This window comes from Aspergillus melleus, assembly GCF_016097325.1.
Source record: "Aspergillus melleus strain CBS 546.65 chromosome Unknown contig6, whole genome shotgun sequence".
Taxonomy (NCBI): Eukaryota; Fungi; Ascomycota; class Eurotiomycetes; order Eurotiales; family Aspergillaceae; genus Aspergillus; species Aspergillus melleus.
Genome location: NW_025763375.1, coordinates 1866699 through 1888018, shown reverse-complemented (window position 1 = coordinate 1888018; position 21320 = coordinate 1866699). Strand labels below are relative to the sequence as shown.

At 51.1% G+C, this 21320-nt stretch overlaps 11 protein-coding genes across 11 annotated transcripts; 7 read left to right on the top strand and 4 right to left on the bottom strand.

Moving 5' to 3' along the window:
• Positions 1-65: 65 nt before the first annotated feature.
• On the top strand, positions 66-437 carry LDX57_010370 (uncharacterized protein; the record flags this gene model as incomplete). The annotated part of the gene is made up of 1 exon (XM_046092123.1): positions 66-437. One exon carries the CDS (start codon positions 66-68, stop codon positions 435-437), a length of 372 nt encoding a protein of 123 aa, XP_045948100.1.
• Positions 438-957: 520 nt separating this feature from the next.
• Positions 958-1516, top strand: URA7_2 (CTP synthase ura7; the record flags this gene model as incomplete). Its single annotated transcript, XM_046092122.1, has 4 exons — positions 958-982; positions 1039-1166; positions 1235-1242; positions 1306-1516. The coding sequence occupies 4 exons, from the start codon at positions 958-960 to the stop codon at positions 1514-1516; spliced, it is 372 nt and encodes a 123-aa protein (XP_045948099.1).
• Positions 1517-1540: 24 nt separating this feature from the next.
• Positions 1541-3465, top strand: URA7_1 (CTP synthase ura7). Its single transcript, XM_046092121.1, has 2 exons — positions 1541-2346; positions 2403-3465. Exons 1-2 carry the CDS (start codon positions 1849-1851, stop codon positions 3213-3215), a joined length of 1311 nt encoding a protein of 436 aa, XP_045948098.1. The 5' UTR covers positions 1541-1848; the 3' UTR covers positions 3216-3465.
• Positions 3360-3602, bottom strand: LDX57_010367 (uncharacterized protein; the record flags this gene model as incomplete). The annotated part of the gene is made up of 1 exon (XM_046092120.1): positions 3360-3602. The coding sequence occupies one exon, from the start codon at positions 3600-3602 to the stop codon at positions 3360-3362; it is 243 nt and encodes an 80-aa protein (XP_045948097.1).
• Positions 3603-4066: 464 nt separating this feature from the next.
• Positions 4067-6344, bottom strand: LDX57_010366 (putative poly(ADP)-ribose polymerase PARP; the record flags this gene model as incomplete). The annotated part of the gene is made up of 6 exons (XM_046092119.1): positions 4067-4636; positions 4694-4776; positions 4847-5686; positions 5744-6019; positions 6095-6208; positions 6278-6344. 6 exons carry the CDS (start codon positions 6342-6344, stop codon positions 4067-4069), a joined length of 1950 nt encoding a protein of 649 aa, XP_045948096.1.
• A 248-nt stretch (positions 6345-6592) lies between these two features.
• HST2_1 (Sir2 histone deacetylase Hst2) lies at positions 6593-8090 on the bottom strand. The gene has a single exon (XM_046092118.1). The coding sequence runs from the start codon at positions 8019-8021 to the stop codon at positions 6999-7001; it is 1023 nt and encodes a 340-aa protein (XP_045948095.1). The 5' UTR covers positions 8022-8090; the 3' UTR covers positions 6593-6998.
• Positions 8091-9184: 1094 nt separating this feature from the next.
• Positions 9185-9625, top strand: LDX57_010364 (uncharacterized protein; the record flags this gene model as incomplete). Its single annotated transcript, XM_046092117.1, has 1 exon — positions 9185-9625. The coding sequence occupies one exon, from the start codon at positions 9185-9187 to the stop codon at positions 9623-9625; it is 441 nt and encodes a 146-aa protein (XP_045948094.1).
• A 435-nt stretch (positions 9626-10060) lies between these two features.
• On the top strand, positions 10061-12109 carry LDX57_010363 (uncharacterized protein; the record flags this gene model as incomplete). The annotated part of the gene is made up of 1 exon (XM_046092116.1): positions 10061-12109. The coding sequence occupies one exon, from the start codon at positions 10061-10063 to the stop codon at positions 12107-12109; it is 2049 nt and encodes a 682-aa protein (XP_045948093.1).
• A 1784-nt stretch (positions 12110-13893) lies between these two features.
• On the top strand, positions 13894-17379 carry LDX57_010362 (putative NRPS-like enzyme; the record flags this gene model as incomplete). The annotated part of the gene is made up of 4 exons (XM_046092115.1): positions 13894-14354; positions 14440-14704; positions 14761-16934; positions 16987-17379. The coding sequence occupies exons 1-4, from the start codon at positions 14073-14075 to the stop codon at positions 17377-17379; spliced, it is 3114 nt and encodes a 1037-aa protein (XP_045948092.1). The 5' UTR covers positions 13894-14072.
• Positions 17380-18312: 933 nt separating this feature from the next.
• On the top strand, positions 18313-19020 carry LDX57_010361 (uncharacterized protein; the record flags this gene model as incomplete). Its single annotated transcript, XM_046092114.1, has 1 exon — positions 18313-19020. One exon carries the CDS (start codon positions 18313-18315, stop codon positions 19018-19020), a length of 708 nt encoding a protein of 235 aa, XP_045948091.1.
• A 248-nt stretch (positions 19021-19268) lies between these two features.
• LDX57_010360 (putative flavin containing polyamine oxidase) lies at positions 19269-20867 on the bottom strand (the record flags this gene model as incomplete). The annotated part of the gene is made up of 4 exons (XM_046092113.1): positions 19269-20266; positions 20314-20617; positions 20664-20801; positions 20847-20867. The coding sequence occupies 4 exons, from the start codon at positions 20865-20867 to the stop codon at positions 19269-19271; spliced, it is 1461 nt and encodes a 486-aa protein (XP_045948090.1).
• Between the last annotated feature and the right edge of the window lie 453 nt (positions 20868-21320).

Below are 21320 nucleotides of genomic sequence, written 5' to 3'. Positions count from 1 at the left end.
ATACACCGAGATTCTTCTTTAAAGCCGTCCAACTTCTGTAACTTGGACTTCTCTTATACCTGAACATGATTATATTCTCCATCCTCGTGCTACTTCTTGCACGCCTCTCCTCTACCCAATATGCCGGTACCCTGGACGTGAACAACCCAAGCTGCCCGCGACGCCATGGCCCTCAGCTACACTACGAGTGGACCTTCACCCGCTCGGAAGGACACCATTGTTACGACATCAACCTCCCTAAAAATCACTACTTCTTATCTATGAAAGCCAGTCGTGATGGTCCTGTTCTTGGGCCGCCTGATGTTCTGGGGGTATGTGAGGCATCGAACTGCAGGAACTGCACCTACTTCAGAGTGCCACCCGACCAGACGTTGGATAATGTCCATATTCCATGTCTGGAGGCTTCGGGAAGGCGATATATCTACATCGGTCGTTAAGAGTTGGAGAATATCATGAGATTAGGAGGCCCGACGACTGTTGTTGGAACTGTTGCAGGGATATATAATGCGGAAGGTTGACATAGCACGAGAAATGGTGGATGGGGAAGGACTCGATGTACCCAAAATAGATGTATCATATACTAGCAATCATCTTGCGAAGTTCGTCATGGAAGAATTCCAGGTTTGTGGAGTGTGTGATACTCCGTAGGTGTTCGCTCCTAAGAGTGCCGGGCTTACGGTTAAAACTGGGGAAACTCTGGCGGATGCAGGACAGAAAGAGGTACACCGCCATGGCCACCGCCTACCGCAAGGACCGCTTTGTCAGGCAGAGCTGACGGCAATACCCCGCCAATGCCGCCTCCGACCGCCCACGTGATCTATATGTAAGGAATTTTTTTTTATCTTCACGCCGGCAGGCAGATCCGCTTTTTCTTCTCTCCCCCCCTCCCTGGTATTCCACCAGGAGGGCTATCTTTGAGAATTCTTCTGCCGACAACGCTATTACACCCCTGCCAAGATGAAGTACGTTCTGGTTTCTGGAGGTATGTTTCTCCCGCCCATTTCTTCGTTTCCCAACACCTCTAAAATTGGTTGGTAGGTGTGATCTCCGGTGTGGGAAAGGGTATTATTGCCTCGAGCTGTGGTCTCCTGTTCAAGACTGCTGGTTTGACGGTGTCCACGATCAAGATTGATCCCTACCTGAACATCGATGCTGGTCTTATGAACGTGAGTTTTCTAATCCCCTCAAAATTTGTGATGTACGGCTTATGACTCATTCTTTGTGGACGAAATAGCCTTTAGAGTTCGTCTCCCACCCCGCTCGCCCCTCGCTTTATATCGCGGACTGGAATTGACTGTATCGTAGACATGGTGAAGTGTTCGTTTGCGACGACGGTGCCGAAACCGATCTGGACCTCGGAAACTATGAACGTTATCTGGGTGTGACTCTGGGAGGTGACAACAACATCACGACCGGAAAGATCTACGACCACGTTATCAGGAAGGAGCGTCGTGGTGATTACCTTGGAAAGACAGGTTGGTTTGAAAATACACTGGGTTCTTGTCATCGGTACTGACATAGTCAGTTCAAATCGTTCCCCACCTCACCAACGAGATTCAAAACGTGGGTTCCAGTTCAGATATTGAGGATGGATCTGTGAGCTGAGCTAACTGATTATCAGTGGGTCGAACGGGTTGCTAAGATTGCGGTGGACGAGTCTGGACGGGAACCCGATGTTTGCATTAGTGAGTTTTGCTCTTGACTATACTTTCGAGGACGATTACTGACTTATCACTATAGTCGAAGTAAGTTCCAAAAGGGGATGATTGATGTGACCACAGCTAATGCCTCTGACCGCAGCTTGGTGGAACCGTCGGTGATATCGAGAGTGCGCCTTTCGTCGAGGCCATGTCCCAGCTTCAACGCCGCGCTGGAAAGGACAACTTCCTTCAGATCCAAGTCAGCTATGTTCCTTTGATCGGCTCGGAACAGAAGACGAAGCCCACGCAGAGGGCTATCAGTGACGTGCGCAGTGCTGGTCTCCGACCGGATCTGATTGCCTGCCGTTGCGAAACCCCCTTGGAAGAGGCTACCATTCAAAAAATCGCCAACTCCTGCCAGGTCGAGCGGGCCCAGGTTGTCGGCGTCCACAACGTCACGACGACCTACCAGGTTCCCATTCTGTTGGAGAAGCAGGGATTCCTCCACACCATCAGCCAGCTGCTTAAAATCGATGCTATTCCCAAGGAACAGAAACTCCTGGAATACGGCAAGTTGATGTGGCAGGAGTGGCAGGGTCTGGCTCTTAGCCAAGATCACGTTTTCGAGACCGTTACGATCGCCCTGGTTGGCAAGTACACTAGTCTGCATGACTCCTACATGAGTGTGAGCAAGGCGCTGGAACATGTGAGTGAATTCAAATTCCGGCATTATGATCTCATCCTAACAATGGACAACTTTAGGCTGCCATGCACTGCCGAAGGAAGTTGCAGCTCATCTGGGTCGAATCGTCTCACTTGGAAGAGGAACACCGAAACAACAAGCCTGGAGAGTACCACACCGCCTGGCAACAACTCACAACCGCCAGCGGTATCCTTGTGCCGGTACGTAACCATTTCATATCTACCACTAGTATCGCGCCTAACGAGAACCAGGGTGGTTTCGGAGAGCGCGGAACGGAAGGAATGATCAAGAGTGCTCAATGGGCCCGTTCGAACAACGTCCCTTACCTCGGTATCTGCCTGGGTATGCAGCTGGCCGTTGTCGAATTCGCCCGCAACGTCTGCGGCATGGACAAGGCCGGCAGCGCCGAGTTCAACGAACAATGCGAACAGCCCGTCATTGTGTACATGCCCGAAATCGACAAGTCGAAAATGGGCGGCACCATGCGTCTCGGAAAGCGCGCCACTATCTTCCAGTCCGGCTCCGAATGGTCCCGTCTACGGAAGCTGTACGGTGAGAAGGAGGAGGTCTGGGAGCGTCACCGCCACCGCTACGAGGTCAACCCCTCGCTTATCGAGAAGCTCGAGGACGGCGGCCTCTCGTTCATCGGCAAGGACGAGGCCGGCGAGCGTATGGAGATCATCGAACTGAAGGACCACAAGTGGTATGTCGGTGTTCAGTTCCACCCCGAGTACCTGTCCCGCGTGTTGGCTCCCAGCAAGACCTTCCTTGGTTTCTTCGCCGCCGCCGCTGGGTGCCTGGAACCCATCACAGAGGTCTTCAAGGACCGTCACGACCTCAGCCATCAGCAGGTGAAGCTGCCCGTGGTTTAGAATGTGCCGGTAAAAGGCACTTTATTTAGTTCTTAGAGTGGTTGGGTTTCATGCTCCATTGCTTCATTGTGTGGCGTTACTGTCGTCTTTCCCGTGTGCGGATCTTGGGTGTTCTAGAATAGAAAACAAAAATAATATCGCTTCTTATACTTCTTCCATACTTGTTTCATCGTGTAGGGTACCAGAAAGCTCTAGCTGCGCATCACCTTGTAGCATCGTGAAACAGAATGACTTGGGCTGGAGGGTCACCACTGTAGACGTGCGGACCTGGGATCGGGGAGCGTCAACGCTGGTGATAAAATAGTAATAGGTTGATTTGTCGAGATGGTCTGCCGTGGGGTTTGCGACGGCTCGGTCTATTGTGTTGACGTAGCCTTCGCCCTGCATTGCAGCCCTTGCCTCACCATCGTCTTTACATGACTAGTATTTGAAGTGCTTGACCATTTTCATCGATGCTACGACCTTGCATTAGTTACAACAGTCATTTAGCATTGCGTAACTTTTATGGGTTTGAATGTGTTAAGAACTTTCTATGGTGTTTTCAACAATAATTTCTCATTCATCTCTCTATGCTTTTACATGTCTGCAAGATGGTAGAAGTAGAAACACCGTTTCCCGTGATTTCATCTTAAGGAGTGCGACAAAGAACAAAGGCCCGAAAAAGAAGTAAACTCCCGCTGCGGTTGCGAATTCCCGTCAAATTAAACGCCATGAAATGCCACTTCAGAGCAGTAAAAGGGCATGAGTAGAAAGAACAGTGTAGAAAAAGAAGATAAGGAGAATAGAAAGAGGAAATGGGGGATACCCATAGACAGTGCACGATAGTCAATCCGCCGGGTAGCCGAGGCCCTCTAGCCCATATGAACCTGAAACAAATATCTCTGCCGAATCTGTGAGACATCATAGACGATATACTCGTTATAACAGAGACAATTCGACGTTGCGGACGCCGCTCCCTTCCCAACATCCGGCATCTGCACGCCCTTCAAGTCGGGATGAACGCAGCCGGCATCCTTCCATCCAGCGGGGATCGAAGACCCACGACCCAAGGTGGCGATCTTGCCGGCCTTTTTGGCCTCTTCGCCCGCGTGGTAGCTGCTGTTATCGAGCTCCAGCATAGGGTCGCCCAGCTCGACGTCGCAGAGAAGCAAAAGTCCCGTGTTGGCACTGCTGTAGGAGCAGCAATATCCGGCTGACTTAGTGGACATGTCGGCGAAGTATACGCCCTTGCCGAACATGTAGCCGCTGACGGGGGCTTCTGGGGGCGCGATCCGGAGACCTTGACTAAGGATACCGCCGTAGTTGGTGCTGCGGGAGCCGTGCCATAGAAGGCGGCGGTTGCTGGGGTTGCGGGAGGAGTATGGGGAGGCTTGGAAGCGGTCTTCTTCGCCGTTTCGTTCGATGCGGAAGATGTTCATGATCTGCTGGTGGTGTTAGGGAGAGTAAAGCTTTGGTGTAGATGTTTGTGGCAGGCTTACGTTGTATCTGTAGTGATGGGTGGATCCACGCGACTGCAGAAGGTAACTCGAAAGCTCGCTGAATTCGTTGGACTTGCGATCCACTGTATGACGGGTTAGACCCAACGAACGAATGAAAGAAAACGGGAAACGAAGCTGACTGGAGGAGCTTACAGGCCGTCATCTCTTTTAATCCAAGACTCTGGAACTGGCTGTCCAGCTGGTGAATGGTGTCCTCATCCTTCGATTCTTTCATGATATCGTTGGCGACCTCCATGTCGGTCAGAGCTTCGAGGAGTTCAATTTCTTTCTTGATCTGTTGATCAGTGTTGAGCACGGGTGGCCGATGGCGACCGAAGACGTGTGGGATAACTGTAAAGTACTGATTGCTGAGATCTTCCGTTGCTGCTGCGAAGTTGGTGCCGTATTTTCTGTTCGCCGATCGGGGATTAGAGATGAGATCGGAGAGGTCTTTGAGGTACTGAAAGCCCATTCGAAGGGTTCGTTTGCTCAGTTTACCCAAGGGCAGTTTCTGGGCGTCGTAAGACATAGATGCCATCACGGATTGGAAGTGGTCGGGGTTGAAGATGAATGAAATAACGTCCTGAACGGGCCCCGAAAGGGTACTCTTCGGTTCTGGCTTTTTCTCTTTTGTAACAGCTTTCTTCTGGTCTTCTTCATCATCCGAGTCGTCCTCTTCATAATTGCGCTCGATGAACGTGTATTTGCCCTTCTTAGGGTCGTCAAGCCGGTTGTCCCATGTCAAACCAGACTTGTCCTTGAACTTCTTCTTGAATTCGGCTTCGGCCGTCTGTAGCGAACCGTCCCCTAGAAGAGCGGATTGACCATGCTCACCGACTCTGCCCCAACGGGTCCAGGTATTGATTTCTGTCCCGGATTTGTCTGTCAAAATCTGGATACGGTAAAATTTGTTGCTGTTCTTTCCCGAAACAGTCTGGTTCAGCGTCGCGTCCCAGATGAGACCGGCTTCATCGATAAGCACAGAACGAATTCCTGGGGGAATTTATATTAGTACTTGCCCCGTATCGGATTTTCATCGACTCAGCTCACCTTTCAAATGGCAACCTTCATCAACGGGGACATTGAGAGCTTTAGAGTTAGCCTTCTGCGCGTCTTTGGGCTTTTTGCTGGCGCGATCGTCCGTCAGATCCAAAGCCTCTTCCAATGTGCGCTTTTTCTTTTCATCACCACTGTCCTCATCATCAGACTTGGAGTTGGAGTTAAACAGGTAATCCTTCTCGTCGAGCGGCTTCTTGGCTTCGTGTGAGTCGATGAGCCAGTCAACAGAGACAATTTTGCAGTTGTAGACCTTGGTAGCTTGGACATCTGTAGAATAGGTAAGTACTTGGATATGGTCGATTTGGGATGTTCAAGGGAATTCTTTTGGTGGGGTGGCCATACATTTCGTGTTGTTGTTGTTGATTTCTCTCTGCGTAGTGATTAAGTGGGTGCAGCCAATTGTGACACCAGGACTGAATGTTGCGCCACGGCTTTCGATGATCGATTTCAGATCGGCTATTGTGTGCAAGAAGCTGGTTAGCTTCAAGGTTGCACAATTTGATCATGGTGGGACGATTTGGCTACCTTGTTTATACCCCGAGAAAGATCCACTGACGGAAATTACGAAGTGTTTGAATGATGCGGACGGCATTGTGAGTGTGGCCAATGAGGCAGTGTATCTGAGGTAACTCAAAAAGAGGAAAATGTCGAAGAAAGTTGATGAAGAGGCTCTGCTGTCGATATGACGTTGAAGGAAGAGTATGGCGTAGTAGTCAGCGCTACTGATGTCTTAGCGGTGCATGTAGAAAGGAATTGAGTTTGGCAAAGGGAAGATTGACAGCTTTTTGATGATAGAAGCTCAGTGTATGATGATACAGAAGAGGCTCATTGCCGGATGATGGCCATCCTTTAAAGGAAGAGGGTGAGGCAATAGACAGCGTTGGGGTCCGGAATACGAGGCAGGACCCGTCCCGACGGCGGCCTTATACTCCAGGCCCCCAGACACCCTGATTGGCTGACGGCCAGGCCAGCAACCCAGGCACCGATCCACCACGTGACTGTTGCCTGGGGCCCCACCCCAACAGCGGATGCCTGGCCGCCTCGCAGCCTGGAGGATCTGGCGGCGATTCAGGCGGCACGTGGCTGGGCGCCCCTTTTCAATGCTAGACATCTCGAGTTTTCATCTATTCACGCCTATGTAGCCTACTGAAGATATCAAGTAGTACAGAGCATCGAAAACATCAAGAAGACAATCATTGCCAAGAGAACGCCTGGAGACATGAATGAAGAATGCACCATTGGATATTCATCCCACGATCGACTTTTCACGTAGAACGCCAGCAAACTTGGATGCCAAATGCTTCTCCAGCATACCCTTATGACCCTCGGAGACCATACTATCCTTGGATTTCTCTGCCAGTCTCTGGATCAACTCATCGAGCTCAGGTCCATCGTACGGCTCCTCTTCCCCCTTCCTAGCAATGGCTTCCTGCCAAAGACACTCCAACTCCTCCCTCCACCCCAACGCATCGGCCAAATCCGAAATAGTCTCATCGCATGACCCCAGAATACACATATCAGACGGCCGATACCCAATATCGCCCGCCTTCTCATTATTGATCAAGACGCGAGGCACGTCTTCGTCAACCTGCCTCGGCAAACCAGCCACCGGATAAACTTTCAAACTGGTCCCCATGACGAGAACCAAATCCGCCTTCGGAAGACGCTTGACTTCTTCATCAAACGCTGCCGGGAGCGACTCTCCAAAGAACACAACGTCCGGCTTCACGGCGCCTCCACACCCAGAGTGCAAACAGTACGGGACCTCCCCTTTCTGGATGGCCTCTCTCATCAGATCCCCGGGGTACGGCTTCCGACAGACATTGCAACGCTGCGATTTCCAGTTCCCATGCACAGAGAGAGCTTTTTCTTTGGGGACGCCCGCATCGAGCTCCAAACTGTCGATGTTCTGACAGAACACGAACTCCAGCAGATCTTTCTTGGCGAGAAGTGCCAAAAAAGCGTGGGAGATGGTCGGTTTCAGATTGCGCGGATGTCGGGCGCGCGCGATCGCGTAGAAAGGCTCCGGTGTGTGTTTGAAGTAGCTGAGTTGGAAGACGGCTTCGGGGTATGGGAGTTTGAGAGGCGCGAGCTTGTCGTAGAGGCCTGTTGTTGGGGTTCGGAAGTCTGGGATCCCTGCGGCCGTGGAGATGCCGGCGCCAGCGATGACGATGATGTTTTTGGCTTGCCCGGTCTGGATAAGATTGGCAAGGGCATTGATGTTTGAGGTGTTTTGGGACGATGTTTGGGGGTTAGGAGTAGATTCCATGATGGCTGGGGTTGCACGAAGGAATTTGTAAGTCAACTGTCGGTCTGTTGATGCCGTGAGGGGGTTGATTTTGATGTTATGATGGCGGGGAAGGACAAGGCTGAGGATTCAACCTGATAGTCACCTGTCGCCGCTTTACGCTGCCCGAATGGATCTGTGCACACAATGAAAGTTCTTAAGACGGATTATTATATACAGAATTTTTCTTCCTAAAAGTTTTGCGTGAATTCTTTTTAGGAGCAACCCCGGATTCCAGCTTGTAACGTATTCAGCACAACATTGGTTTGGTTTGTCTATACAGGCTGATTGAGATTTTTGCTTGAGCCAATGAGCAGAATTTTTTGAACCTTGGTCTCTTTGTACCAAAGTAGGATGATGATTCATTCCTCTATAATATTAACAGCAAACAATGCACCTGCTACTGAAAGGACATGCTGGAAATGGCAATTTCAATAGGCTTTCACGCGTCCTCATCAAAGGTGAACGTTCAATTTGGGATTGATGGAGATTTAAATAAGATTTTAACATGATTTCCCCAGTGAGTCGCAGGAACAATTCCAGCAAAACAGCCTCAATCAGGAACTTTCCGGGGTAAATAGCCTCTTTCCTAGTACCCATAAAGCTTAAAAGAATGTGCATTCCTGGCCTCAATGCTTTCTCATTTTGGTTTGACGGCTATGGCCACCTAATATTTGTCTGCAATCAATCAATGAGACCTAGAACTTACTGGCTGTGCAACTTGTTATATATACTGAGGCAACTATGAAGTAAGATATCATATTCGCCCAGACTTGTTCATCTTCACGCGCATTCAGGCTTCTTTCACCGGTGACATTATATTCGGAAAATTCTTATTCAATCCACTGACGAGTTTTCATAGTCTCACTTATCTTCCATTTATCGATTTGGTGGTCGTGGGGACCTTAATAATCTGGTCCAGCTTTCTGAGAAAAAAGCACGCAGAGAACTTGCCAGGACCAAAAAACAGGGCTATGTCTCAATCATCGAACTCCTCTCTGAGGCGAGAGAAAGACAATGCCGACCCCACATCCTTTATGGAACAATATATCCCATTGGAACCCGAGCGCAAGCCTTGGCCATCTCCGAGGCCACGAGAACCCCTACTAGACAGCCAGAAGACACCACCCGATCTCCCGACCGCCATGCCAGAGGATCGGTGGGTCAAGCTGCCGTTCCAGCGTGGAGTACCGTACCACGGATCCGCCACCGCACTCGCCGCAACGAGGCGCCTTCGGGAGGTTATTGCCCATGACTTACCGTGGGAGGATCGAATTGCGGTATCGATGTATGAGCAGGCCGGGGAATTTATCAAGAGCTGGGAAGAACTGAAGGATATGCAAATTAGATTGAGGTCGAGAGGCAAGAACTTGTCACGGGTCGACCAACGAAACATGGGTTTTTACCACTGGTCGGCCGAGCGAATCCTCCTCATGGCAATTGACTGGGTTTTGGAAAAGGAGGAGCACGATAACCGTGTAAAAGACGCGATTAATAGGGAGCAGGCTCGGATTCGAAGACAACGAGGCGCTCAGCCTCACCAGCTGGGGCCTATACTAGTGAATCGCGGAGCACAGCCGGAATGAATTGATAATATTGATTAGACTCACCCACACAAATTTACTCTCTCTCTCTCTCTATATAAACGTTACACATCGTAGATAGTTAAATGATGGCGGAAGGCTTGCATAACCGCACGGGCATTCTTCGGGGAAAAGGGCGGGATCCCCCACAGGAGCTGTGAAGAATGTTTGCGGGGCTCCGATAAAGTCCATCCCACAGGAGTCCTGCCTTGTCAGTAAAGGTCGCTCTCTGATCATCCAGGAACCGGTTGATCCCCGCATGCCGAGCCAACTGTGGACCTTGGCAGATGTTGAATATTGTGCCGATGATGTTATCTGTCTCATCCTCCACCGGATGGCCAAGATCAATGGGGAAATGGGCCCATCGCGCATGAGTGCCTATAAAAACCCCTGTTTCTGGCTTTAGATTTTCTCCGGAATGTCTGAGATCACAACATCATGAAGACTTTTTCATCGCTGGCCTTGGCTGGGTTGGTGTTGAGAGCCTCTGCTCTGGACGCCGAGGCGATCGCCAAGGAATACTTCGGCAACGATGCGCCGTGGTACCTGGACCGGATCCCCTTGTTTGAATCCAGTGCGTCCGAGATCCAGGACGTCTATTATTATCGCTGGAATGTCTTCCGAGCCCACCAAAGAGACCTCGGTTCATACGGTTACATCTCCACCGAATTTATCGTGGACGTAGGCTGGCAAGTGCAACCGTATGCGCTGCTGATCAACGCCGCCAATTTCCACCTCCGAGAGGGTCGATGGTGCCGCGATCGCCGGTTCAAGAATGAATACGCGAGCTTCTTGTACGGCCCCAACGGCAATCCGTACCAGTTTTCCGAGAGTATGGCCGACGGTGTCTGGCAGGGGTACCTAGTTGATGGCGTGGCCGACGATGCAACTACTCATCTCGACGCCATGCAAAAAGTCTTCAAGGGCTGGAATTCGACGATGGATATCGGCGGATATGACGTGTCCAAGGGGCTGTATTGGATTCAACCCTTGACCGATGCGACCGAGTACACCATCTCCAGCATTGACGCGTCGGGAGGAGAAGATGGATTCACCGGCGGATTTGCCTTCCGTCCAAGTATCAACAGCTACCAGTACGCGAATGCGTTAGCGATTTCCAAGCTGGCCAAGCTTCAAGGCAACGACGCAATCACCGACGACTACGAGGATCAAGCCAAAACGATCAAGGGCTTGGTGCAGGATAACCTATGGAACAGTACCTTCGAGCACTTTATCGACCGGTACAAGCAGGACAACGAGCATGTCACTTACTGGGACTTCATCCGGGGTCGCGAGCTGGTTGGCTACGTTCCTTGGACCCACGATCTGCCCGACGACACGGAAGACTATGCCCAGGCATGGAAGCATCTGTTGGACTCCGAGAAGTTGGCCGGCTCGCATGGTCTGCGTACCAACGAGCCAAGTTACGAATACTATATGCGTCAGTATCGGTACGAGGGTGACAATCGCGAGTGCCAGTGGAATGGACCGGCTTGGCCATACCAGACGACACAGGCCCTCACTGCCCTTGCCAACCTGTTGGACCATTACCCCACTGGCTCTGGGTCTGGTGTGATCTCCAAAGCCGATTACACCCACATCTTGACACAGTACGCGAAGTTGCACTATAACCCCATCCGCGGGGGTCTAAACATAGAGGAGGACTACGAGCCTGACACCGGAAACCCGATAGTCGGTCTCGCCCGCTCTCCGCATTACTTTCACTCTGGCTATGTCGACCAGGTTCTGTCCGGTTTCGTAGGTATTAGACCCCGTGAAGACGACGTGCTCGAAGTGAACCCGCTCGCCGACGCAGAGTCGGTATCCTACTTCCGGGCCGAGCGAATCCTCTACCACGGCCACGAGGTCGCAGTGCAATGGGACGCAACGGGGGACAAGTACGGCAAGGCCGGACTTATCGTCGAAGTTGACGGCAAAACCGTCGCGACCGCTGAAAAGCTCAGCCGCCTAACAACCAAAGTCAGCCGCAAATCTCCCCCCAGCTTCGACAAGCCCATCTCGGTCTCTATCCAACTTGCCACTTCCTCCGACCACCCCAAAGGAAGCGTGTCCGTCGCCAACGCCGATGCTGAGAAGGTCCACGGCGCCATTGACGGTCGCGTCTGGTTCTTCCCTGACTCGAGCATCGCGAACGGATGGGACTCGCCGGCCGGCAACGGCAGCGAAGTATGGTACCAGATTGACTTTGGAAGCGCCACAAAGACCGCCAGTTCAGAGATCGCGTTCTTTGCCAACAGCACGCAGGAATTTGATGCGCCCGAGAGCTACCGCATCCAGACTAATGAATCTGGTTCATGGAAGGACGTCTCGAATGCCAAGTATAGCGACCCCTTGGCCAACGGGATTACCCTGGCTTCGTGGGATGAAGTTACCACGAATCAGATCCGGTTGGTCTTTCGGCCACAAGATGAGAAGAAGGTGCGATTGGTGGAATTCAAGGTCTTCGAGGAGGTGGTGAAGGGTTGATTGGATGATTGCCTATCCTGTAAATAATCCAGAGATGTTAGTAACTTGCTTATTGTTGCACTATTGATTCTCGAGTGCATGAGATCTGTCTCAGGACTTGAGTACAACGAGTCTCCTCACTAGACCTACCTTTGAAGTCTTGTATAGCCATCATAGAAATCTGAGGGCGTTGGCAAGAAGCCTTAACTTGGAAAGAACAACAAGCATATAGATATCTTAGACGGAGACTCGATCAGGCCACCGCATATTGAAATAAGAACTGAATGCAATATACAGAGCGTCTTTGACAGCACACGGGAGCCATTATCTGCGAAAGAAATGAGTACTCGGTGGAATGTTGAGATATTGCAGTGGTGCGGCTCAGCTCGTATTTCGAAGATGCCAGGAGCCTCGCTCTGTCCTTCTCTGGACGGGCTGTTCCACCGTTAAACCAGGCCACAAGGCAGCAAGGCAACGGCAGGCCGCCTTAATTTGGTTAGCGTCGTTTGTGAACGGCTATTCCCCTTTGAGCCAGCCAGGCAGTACCATCTTCCTCCCTTTTAGATCCTGCTCTCTATGTCGAAGGATGTTCTATCAATACTTCTTTGAGTATGCATCCGACTGGATATCGGCACCTCTAAACAAATACTATGTTGCTCATACTAAAACACTAGCCCGCGAAACTCCGAAAACTCCGAAACACAAAGTGGCGACAGTCAACGCATGGGGAATTCATCGCACGAATCATGTAGAAGTCGAAATCGAGGCCTTGAGACTCAAGGTGAGACACGCAGAGACGGGAGAAATGGACGGCGACCGATAAAACACCGAAGTGGGTGCTTTGTAATGAGCGCTCCCTTTCGGTCCCGTCTCTCTTCTCCGAATTGAATATTGCAAGGAACCCAACAACAATGGATCGACAGTCAACGGCTGCGCCAGAACGAAAGCTGTCATCGATATTTGGCCTCTCGAATATCGAGAAGATCAATTGCGTTCCATGGCGCGATTCCGAGGACCCGATCAGCAGGTACCTTTCGGCTCCGATGTTGGAAATGCCCTGAGCGGAACTGTGCGATTCTGATCGAATGACTGCCACATGCAGATTCTCTCCAGGTTACAGCTTGTTTTAAACCCAGAAAAGTAATACGCTCCGCGGCATTCCGTTGATGGCAGATCATTGGCCCAGGCTCATGCAAGGAGAGACAACCCTGTGGACTCGCCTGGCAAGCCCACCCCATTGGTATGCCGACATCCGACCTGCAGGCACACAGATGGAGCTGATAGGCACATATTACTCTGTTCGGACAAAGCACGGACAGGAGGGATTGACGTCAGAAAGTGGATCGCTGGGGATCCGGGCACTAACAACGGCACATCCTATCCGTATACGAAGCTTAGCCTGCATTACTGCTGAATACTCGTCAATGGTGTCCAGCCAAGCTTTGCGCGGATTTGGGTCCTCGGAAGTTCCCATGGCCAAGAATCCTGCCGAATAATGGATCCGGTGATCATATTTGCTTGTTTATACTCTACTTTGGCGCATGTTCGCTTACGGAGGACAAAGAAAAGTCGTCATGCTGCAGCTTGCAGGACTCCTGTATGTTCGTGGCCGGCTGGCAAGTGACTTTCGGAGTCAGGGCTGCGCTGAATACAGCGGTGTTTACTCGGCATGTGTGAGATCCACATCTTATGCACTTGACAGATTGATCGACGTGCATAATTTCCTAGTGCCTCTTTCATGGCGAATAACCCAGGCATTCTAGAAACAAGTCTGACCGGCACTCAACGCTCCTGAGTATCTGTCCTTTGCTTCAAGGAATATAAATACCTGGCTGTGTCTGCGCTCCATTCAGAGTTCTATCAACCAGTCCACCAGTCCACTATTCAGTTCATCTGTCGATCAGTCTACCAATCAAGGCCTCATACGAACGTCTTACTTGCCATCGCCTATTTCAGTTTTCATACCAATATTCCAAAATTCCACATGTCTCAAGAAGCAGGAAAACGTTTGCTTGTCAACATTGTCGACGATCTTGCCTCGTCATGCCCGACACAGCGTCTTGGAGTGGTCCCTAAAGGCTCTGACCCCAAGGACGGCTTTCAACATGTTACAGCAAAGGACCTCGCCGATTCTGTGAACGCGATGTCATGGTGGATTGAGAAGCAGATTGGCAAGGGCAATGGTGATGAGACTGTTGCGTACATGGGAAGCAATGATATTCGGTATTTACTTTTTATTCTAGCTTCTCACAAGACCGGATACAAGGTAGGTGCCATAATCTCTGATTTCATGTCTTTCCCTTATTATTTAACCGCCTTTCTTCGACAAGCTGACACCGCGGGATCTTTAGTTGCTGCTTCCCTCTACACGACTGTCCAATGACGCCTACGAGCACATTCTGAACGCCACGGCATGCAAAACATTCTTCTTTACCACAAAATATGAACGAAGGGTTTCGGAGATCAGGGACTTCCGGCCAGGCACACTTCACGTGGAGGTTCCTAGCGTTGATGATGTGCTTATGACTGTCGGAGTCCAGCCGTATCCTTTTTTCAAATCTTATGCAGATGCAGAAGACGAGGTTGCATTGATCATTCATAGCTCGGGGACAACAGGTAGGATGTGATGACGTGAACTATGGTTTTGATGCACTGACAGCAGCTCTTTTTAGGCATGCCGAAGCCCATTCCCCTGACTCATGGATACTGGTCCACGTTCGAATTCAATAAAAATGTTTCTAGCCGCACGGAGCGAGCTTCCACAACGCCAAACTGCTTCTCGTCGTCCCAACCCTTCCTTGCGACCACCCCGGCCTTTCACCTCATGGGTCTGCTCCCTTATATTCACGCCATATTTTTTCAAATTCCATTCATCAATCTTCCAGACAAGCCGCTGTCGGTTGACCTGATAATGGACACAATCCGTGCCACACGACCAGCGGCAGCCTTACTTGCTCCATCACTCCTTGAAGATATGAGCCAGTCACAGGAAGCCCTAGAGTGCCTCGGCCTTCTAGACTCTGTCTACTTTGCCGGTGCTCCTCTGGCTAGAGAAACCGGCGACAAGATCTCGGAATATACGAAGATTATATCAGTAATCGGATCTACTGAGATGGGACTCCTTATCTCGCTTATTCCCGAGAAGCAGGAAGACTGGGACCACTTCGAGTGGAATCCGCATTATGGGGTGGATATGCAAGATGTCGACGACGGATTATACGAACTGGTTATTCCTCGTCGGGAGGATTCTCGCGCTATCCACGGTATTTTCCACACATTCCCCGATAAGCAGGAGTACCGAAGCAACGACCTCTTCGTTCGGCACCCTTCAAATCCCAATCTCTGGAAATACCACGGTCGCCGCGATGATGTGATTGTCCTTAGCAACGGCGAGAAGCTCAACCCAGTGACGCTAGAGATGATCGTTGGAAGTCACCCTCGCGTCAACCGTGCTCTCCTAATCGGTCAATCACGATTCCAAACCTCCTTGCTTGTCGAACCAAAGTGGGATGAGGAGGGGGAGATCAATGAGAAAGAATTCATCGATGCTGTGTGGCCGACCGTCCAACAAGCAAACGAAGCGGTCCCGAATTATGGTCGGATTGCAAAGAACAAGATTCGACTGGCATTGCGCGACAAGCCCTTCAAGGTGACACCCAAGGGTACGACACAGCGCAATGCCGTGAACCGGGACTACAAGGATGAGATCGAGGCGATATATGCGGCTGCCGACACGGAAGAGCAAGAGAAGCTACCAGAGTCTCTTGATCAGGGGAGCATGGTCTCCTTTATTCACCACATTGTTTGCTCTTTGATTGGCCGTGAAGATATTTCCCCGGAGGAAGATCTGTACGGGGCCGGACTGGACTCACTGCAGACCATTCAGCTTGCGAAGACCCTCACCAAGGCTACTTCCTTCCAGCTTCCAGATGCCGACCGGAAACCAATTACGCCCCAGCATATCTATGCCCACTCTACCATTTCACAACTGGCACAATTCTTGCTCACTGTGCTACGAGGAGATATCGTGTCTGTCGCATCTAGGACAGATAGAGTCAACAATATGGTGTCTAAATACACAAAGGAGCTGCCTTCGTTATCTAGAGATAACTTCGCACTTCCTCATAAATCTACTGTTGTCCTAACTGGATCGACCGGCTCACTCGGCACATACCTTCTGAATTCGCTTTTGCATGACGAGTCCGTGGCCAAGGTCTACTGCTTCAATCGATCAGACGCTCAGTCACGTCAAATCAAAAGTTTCCAAGACAAGGGTCTCCCTGCTGCTCCCTTGCACAACACAAGCAGAGTTGAATTCCTCACAGTGGCCTTTGGCGAGCCCCAGTTTGGCCTTCCGTCATCCAAATACCAGGAGCTTTTGGAGACGGTAGACGTCATCATCCACAACGCTTGGAAGGTCAACTTCAACCATCCCCTCGAATCGTTCGAGAACCCCCATATCAAGGGTCTGTTCGAGTTTGTCAAATTCAGCATTAGTAGTAAATACAATGCCCACGTCTCTTTCGTCTCGTCGGTCAGTACCATCGGAGGATGGACAGAGGACATGGGCCCACAGGTCCCAGAACTACCCGTTGAAGACCCAGCTGCAGCTCTAGAACAGGGGTATGGTGAGTCAAAACATGTTTCTGAGCGTATCTGTCTTGAAGCGTCGCGGAAGTCCGCTGTTCCGACGAGCATTTTCCGGGTCGGACAGATCGCCGGTCCGACCACGAAGGAAGGCGCTTGGAATGTGGATGAATGGGTTCCCACTCTGGTCAAGACATCGAAATCACTAGGCAAGGTACCAGATGGTCTTGGGGGATATGAAGTGGATTGGGTTCCAGTGGTATGCATCTTACTTTTTCCTAATTCTCAAGAACATACTAACACACTCGCAGGACACCCTTGCCACCATCATCGTTGAACTTCTCCAGACGCGACGCAATCAGCTCTCTACTGTGCCAACTGCCTTTTTCAACCTCGTCAACCCAAGCAAGGCGCGCTGGGCTTCGATAATCCCGGCTATTCAGGATAGATATTCGGTCGAGCCAGTGCCTATCAACGACTGGATCAAGGAGCTCGAGAACATCAAGAACCCGTCGGATGAAGATGTCCGTCAAAAGCCTGCGCTGAAGCTGTTGGACTTCTATCGCGGATTGGCTGGTGGCAAGGAGATGCTCTCTGCTGAGATTGGCGTCTCCAGGACGAAGGAAGCGAGCAAGACGATGGCGTCGCTGGGGCCGATTCATAGGGTCGAGATGGCAAATTGGCTGAATCAGTGGGACTTCTAGACACTTTGGGAAGTTATTTAATCCGTTTTGATTTGCATATAGAATGAGCTGAATATTGACTGTCCTTTTCCATTGCGTGGGCTCAAAGTGAAATACCTTCCTAGCTTCAACCACTCCGCGACGAACCCAAGCACTTCAGTCCCAACAGTGTCATGTTCCAACTGCTGTGAAAGTATAAGCTTTTCGCTGGAGACAAAATAGTTAAATATTTCTGATGAATCAATGAGTTCTAGACATTAAATATTCTACCGTTGTTCTATTTGAAGATGAGACCACTAGATCCAACAGACTTGCGATCGATGCCTCTCGCAGATTGAAGTTTTCATTCCCGGCTCGTCCGGCTATCCACATCACTGAATCCTTTTGATGTGAGTTTCCATCAGAGGCCCCGTTTACGGATCCACCTTATACTCTAGCGTTCGGGGCTGTTGGCGGTGGTTTGTCCAGGGCTCCAGGCACCGAGGATGAGCTAGCGAGTCTAGAAGACTTTGAAAAGGGCCTTCTAGCCCCACTGGTTCGGTGATCATTCGAAAGAATCCCATATGACATTTAGAGTACGTCTCTCTTTGAAATATCTCAACAGCATATAGAACCAACCCATAACGATTCTAAATCCTATCTCCAAAAGCTTTTTCGCAGTCATCTCCGGTGCGAGCCGAACGAAGACCCAAACCTCCGACGAACTACCAAGCCTTGCGACTAACGAACTAGCGACCAGGCAACTAAACACCGCTAGGCTGATATGCTCCAGCAGAATCAAATGGGGGCCAAAACCTATAAGAAATAAAAGCCAACAATGTCGCCTTCTAGCACAGTCAGCCTTTCATACCAATTTGAGAAAACAATTCAACTATCCACGAAACGATGTCTTAAAATCCCTCCAATCTACATCCCACCCATCCCGTAACACCTATCGTCGTCGCCATTGCCACCATGGCCCTCACACTCTCCACCCTCAGCACGAAGCTATCCACCGGATTCTCCATCCTCCTACTCACCACATGGACCCTCACCGCGCTCGGCTTCACAGCCCTAAACGTCCTCAACACCAATAGAACCTACATCGAGTCCATCGCCTCCATCAGCCTGCTCACATTCCTACTCGCTCGCCTCCTCGTGCTCTCCAACCCAACAACCCCCACCAGAACCCCCGCCAATGAAACCATCGCGCACATCCTAACCTCCGCCCATCGGCACTCCCGCAAAGAATCCCTCCTCCTCTTCGCCTTTACCTGCACCTGGCTCTACGAACTCCTCTGCAAAGCCGTCCTCCTGTTCTTCATGACCGTGTTCGGCGGCGTCGTGGCAACGATCATATACAATGACGCCGAGGGATGGCACGCCACGGATAACATGGGCTCCGCGCAAGCAGGGCAGCAGGATGACGGTGCAGCGACGACGGCGTTGGCGGAAATCGACCAGTTCAAGACGCGTGCGGGGGTGGATTTCGATCCGTCTGCGGTGTTTAGGTGGATTCCGCCGAGGGCGTTGGTTTATTTTGCGGTGTTGGTGTGGGTGGATTTTGTGGGGTTGGGGGTTTATGTGTTGAGGTATGCTTGGAGGGCGTTGAGGGGGGTGGTGCGTGAGGAGGGAGATGTGAGTACGGTGCCTGTTGTTGTTGGGAAGGGGGATGAGAAATGATGTTTTAGGTTATATGTTAATAGTAGTCCTAGAATTTGGTTATAGCAGGTTTCGAGTAGAAAGCATAATAGAACACAAGTCTATCACGTACAGCAAGCTCATGCTAATTGACAGCTGGATGGCTAGATGCATTTTCTATTATTAACACCCGATCCATTGAATCTCATCTTTTTATCGCAACGATTCATCTAAACGACGTGTGGCCTAACCGGAAGCCAGGCTGTGTGATCCTATTCCCTGGGTCCACCCTAGTCCTCATTATTATCCACAAAGCTATTCCCATCCCATCCGTTCACAACGGTATAATCAGCCAGAGGCGTCGTCCCACGAAGGATCTCATAATGCTTCCTCGCCCCACACTTCAACCCGTTACGCTTACATCCACCCAACACGCGAGAAATCTCCCGTCCGGCATGCTGTCCTTCGAACCAAGCCCCGTGCAAGAAACCAAAGTACGTCGGACTGGTCGCCTCCCCAGCAAACCACAATCGGTCAGCGTTCGCGCGCAAGTTCTGATGCATTTCCAACGTCGTGCCAGCAGGCCAGTTGGAGTAACTGCCGTAGGCCCAGGGCTCGGTGCTCCAGCGCGGATACATGAACGCCGTGGGCTCGGGGACGTTCTTTTCAGGGAACATCTTGCGCAACACGTCCATGATCTCGGATTTGGTCTGCTCGTCGGACTGACGCTCGGCGCGGTAGGCGAACTCGTTGGTTACCGTGACGAAGATGATGTTTGAGCCTGGGTGGAATCCCGGCGTCGAGAGAGACTGGAAGATGGGATACCAGCCGCGGGTGTGGGGGTCCGCGTATAGGAAGTATTGGGTGTCTGTGGGCCAGAAGGTCTCGTTGAACTGCATGAAGATCTTGGTGTAGGTGCCCATGGTGAACATCTGGATGGCGGTTTGCTTCCATTCGGGCAGTTCGGGGTGGAAGGTCACTGCGTCGTTTTGCAGGACCCCGAGAGAAAAGGTGCAGATGGCGTACGCAGCCTCAACGCAGCTGCCGTCGCGGTTTGAGATGACAACGCCATCTTTGCTGTAGGTGATGTTCGTGATCTGGGTGTTGAGATGCAGACGGGTGTCGTTTGGACGAAGGAATCGAGACGCCATCCCTTTGACGATGTGGTTGAGTCCGCGCTGATCCGTCACGAAGTTGTCCTCATCGCTGAAGCCATTGGAGGTCAGGTTGTCGCCAGCGCATCCGAACACCAGCGAGCTCTCTAGTGGTGAGTATGCATCCTCAAAGTCTGTACTAGTCAGCTCAGCTCCTCGCTCATGGGGATATTTGACATACCCCAGTTCCACCAGTCAATGGCCTGCGCCTCCATGTTATTGGATTTTGGTCTCCATCCAGCTAGTGCCAGTCCAGCTTGCGCCGATTGATCTTGCAGGTTGTCCTTGAGCATTGTGCCGGCTTTCTGAGACGCGATCTCATACGCCGCGTCGTATTCATCCTGAAAATGAGAATAGTCCTTGAATCCGTGCTCATTATACGTCGAGACGTTGCTATAGTTGGAGTAGGTTGTTGATAGATTGAACTCTTTTGCCAGCGTCCAGATAGGATTTTCATGGGTGTCAGGGCTTCCCAATCCTTGTACCTAAAGCCTGGTCAGTCAAGACTCGAATTGTTGCTGATCGACATACCCAGTTAGCACCCATTTCTACCACGTAAGGCCTGCCATCTTTGTCCTTTCCGAAGTTCTCATGCCATGCGCGACCTCCGATCCGATCGCGATATTCCAGAATGAGAAAGTCGTCGACATTTTGTTTCGACAGGGTTTCCTGGACTCGTCAGTCGGGCCTTTCGTCGCCGAAGAAGATACGTACTGCAGCAGAGATCCCAGCCATTCCACCTCCCCTAGACTCGGTCAGTTCGCCATCTCAACCAGGAATCATCCACGATCAGCATACAAAATAGCGACCGTAGTCTTCTTACACGTCCCCTCCTGACCCCTCGAAGAATGAGAGACATGGGCAGCACCAGGCTGAACAGCCAAGACACCCAACGCTACTGTCAACAACGATTGAGCGAACATTTTGAACGACGGTGCACAAAATCCGGCTCTCGATCTGCGGGCGAACCGACGCTATTTAAATGTTTCCTGCACGATCGGCCCTTATCAAGTCCGCTGGAGCAGGCACGTACAGACCAGGTCCGTCCCTGCACTTGTCGAATCGCTTCCTCTTTACGCGATTGGGCAGGTCCTTGCGGGTCTGGACGATCGTCGCGGTGGCTTTTATTGCATGTCTTTAGCGTGGATCTTCCTCAGCGTCCGATAAGCAGCTTCCCTCGGCTGGGAT

What these genes read in the sequence shown, in the direction of transcription:
- HST2_1 (XM_046092118.1), bottom strand. Translation starts at nt 8,021, where the DNA reads ATGGAATCTACTCCTAACCCCCAAACATCGTCCCAAAACACCTCAAAC.
- URA7_1 (XM_046092121.1), top strand. Translation starts at nt 1,849, where the DNA reads ATGTCCCAGCTTCAACGCCGCGCTGGAAAGGACAACTTCCTTCAGATC. An exon ending in TGAGCAAGGCGCTGGAACAT is followed by an intron (nt 2,347 to 2,402) that starts GTGAGTGAATTC and finishes GGACAACTTTAG; the next exon opens with GCTGCCATGCACTGCCGAAG.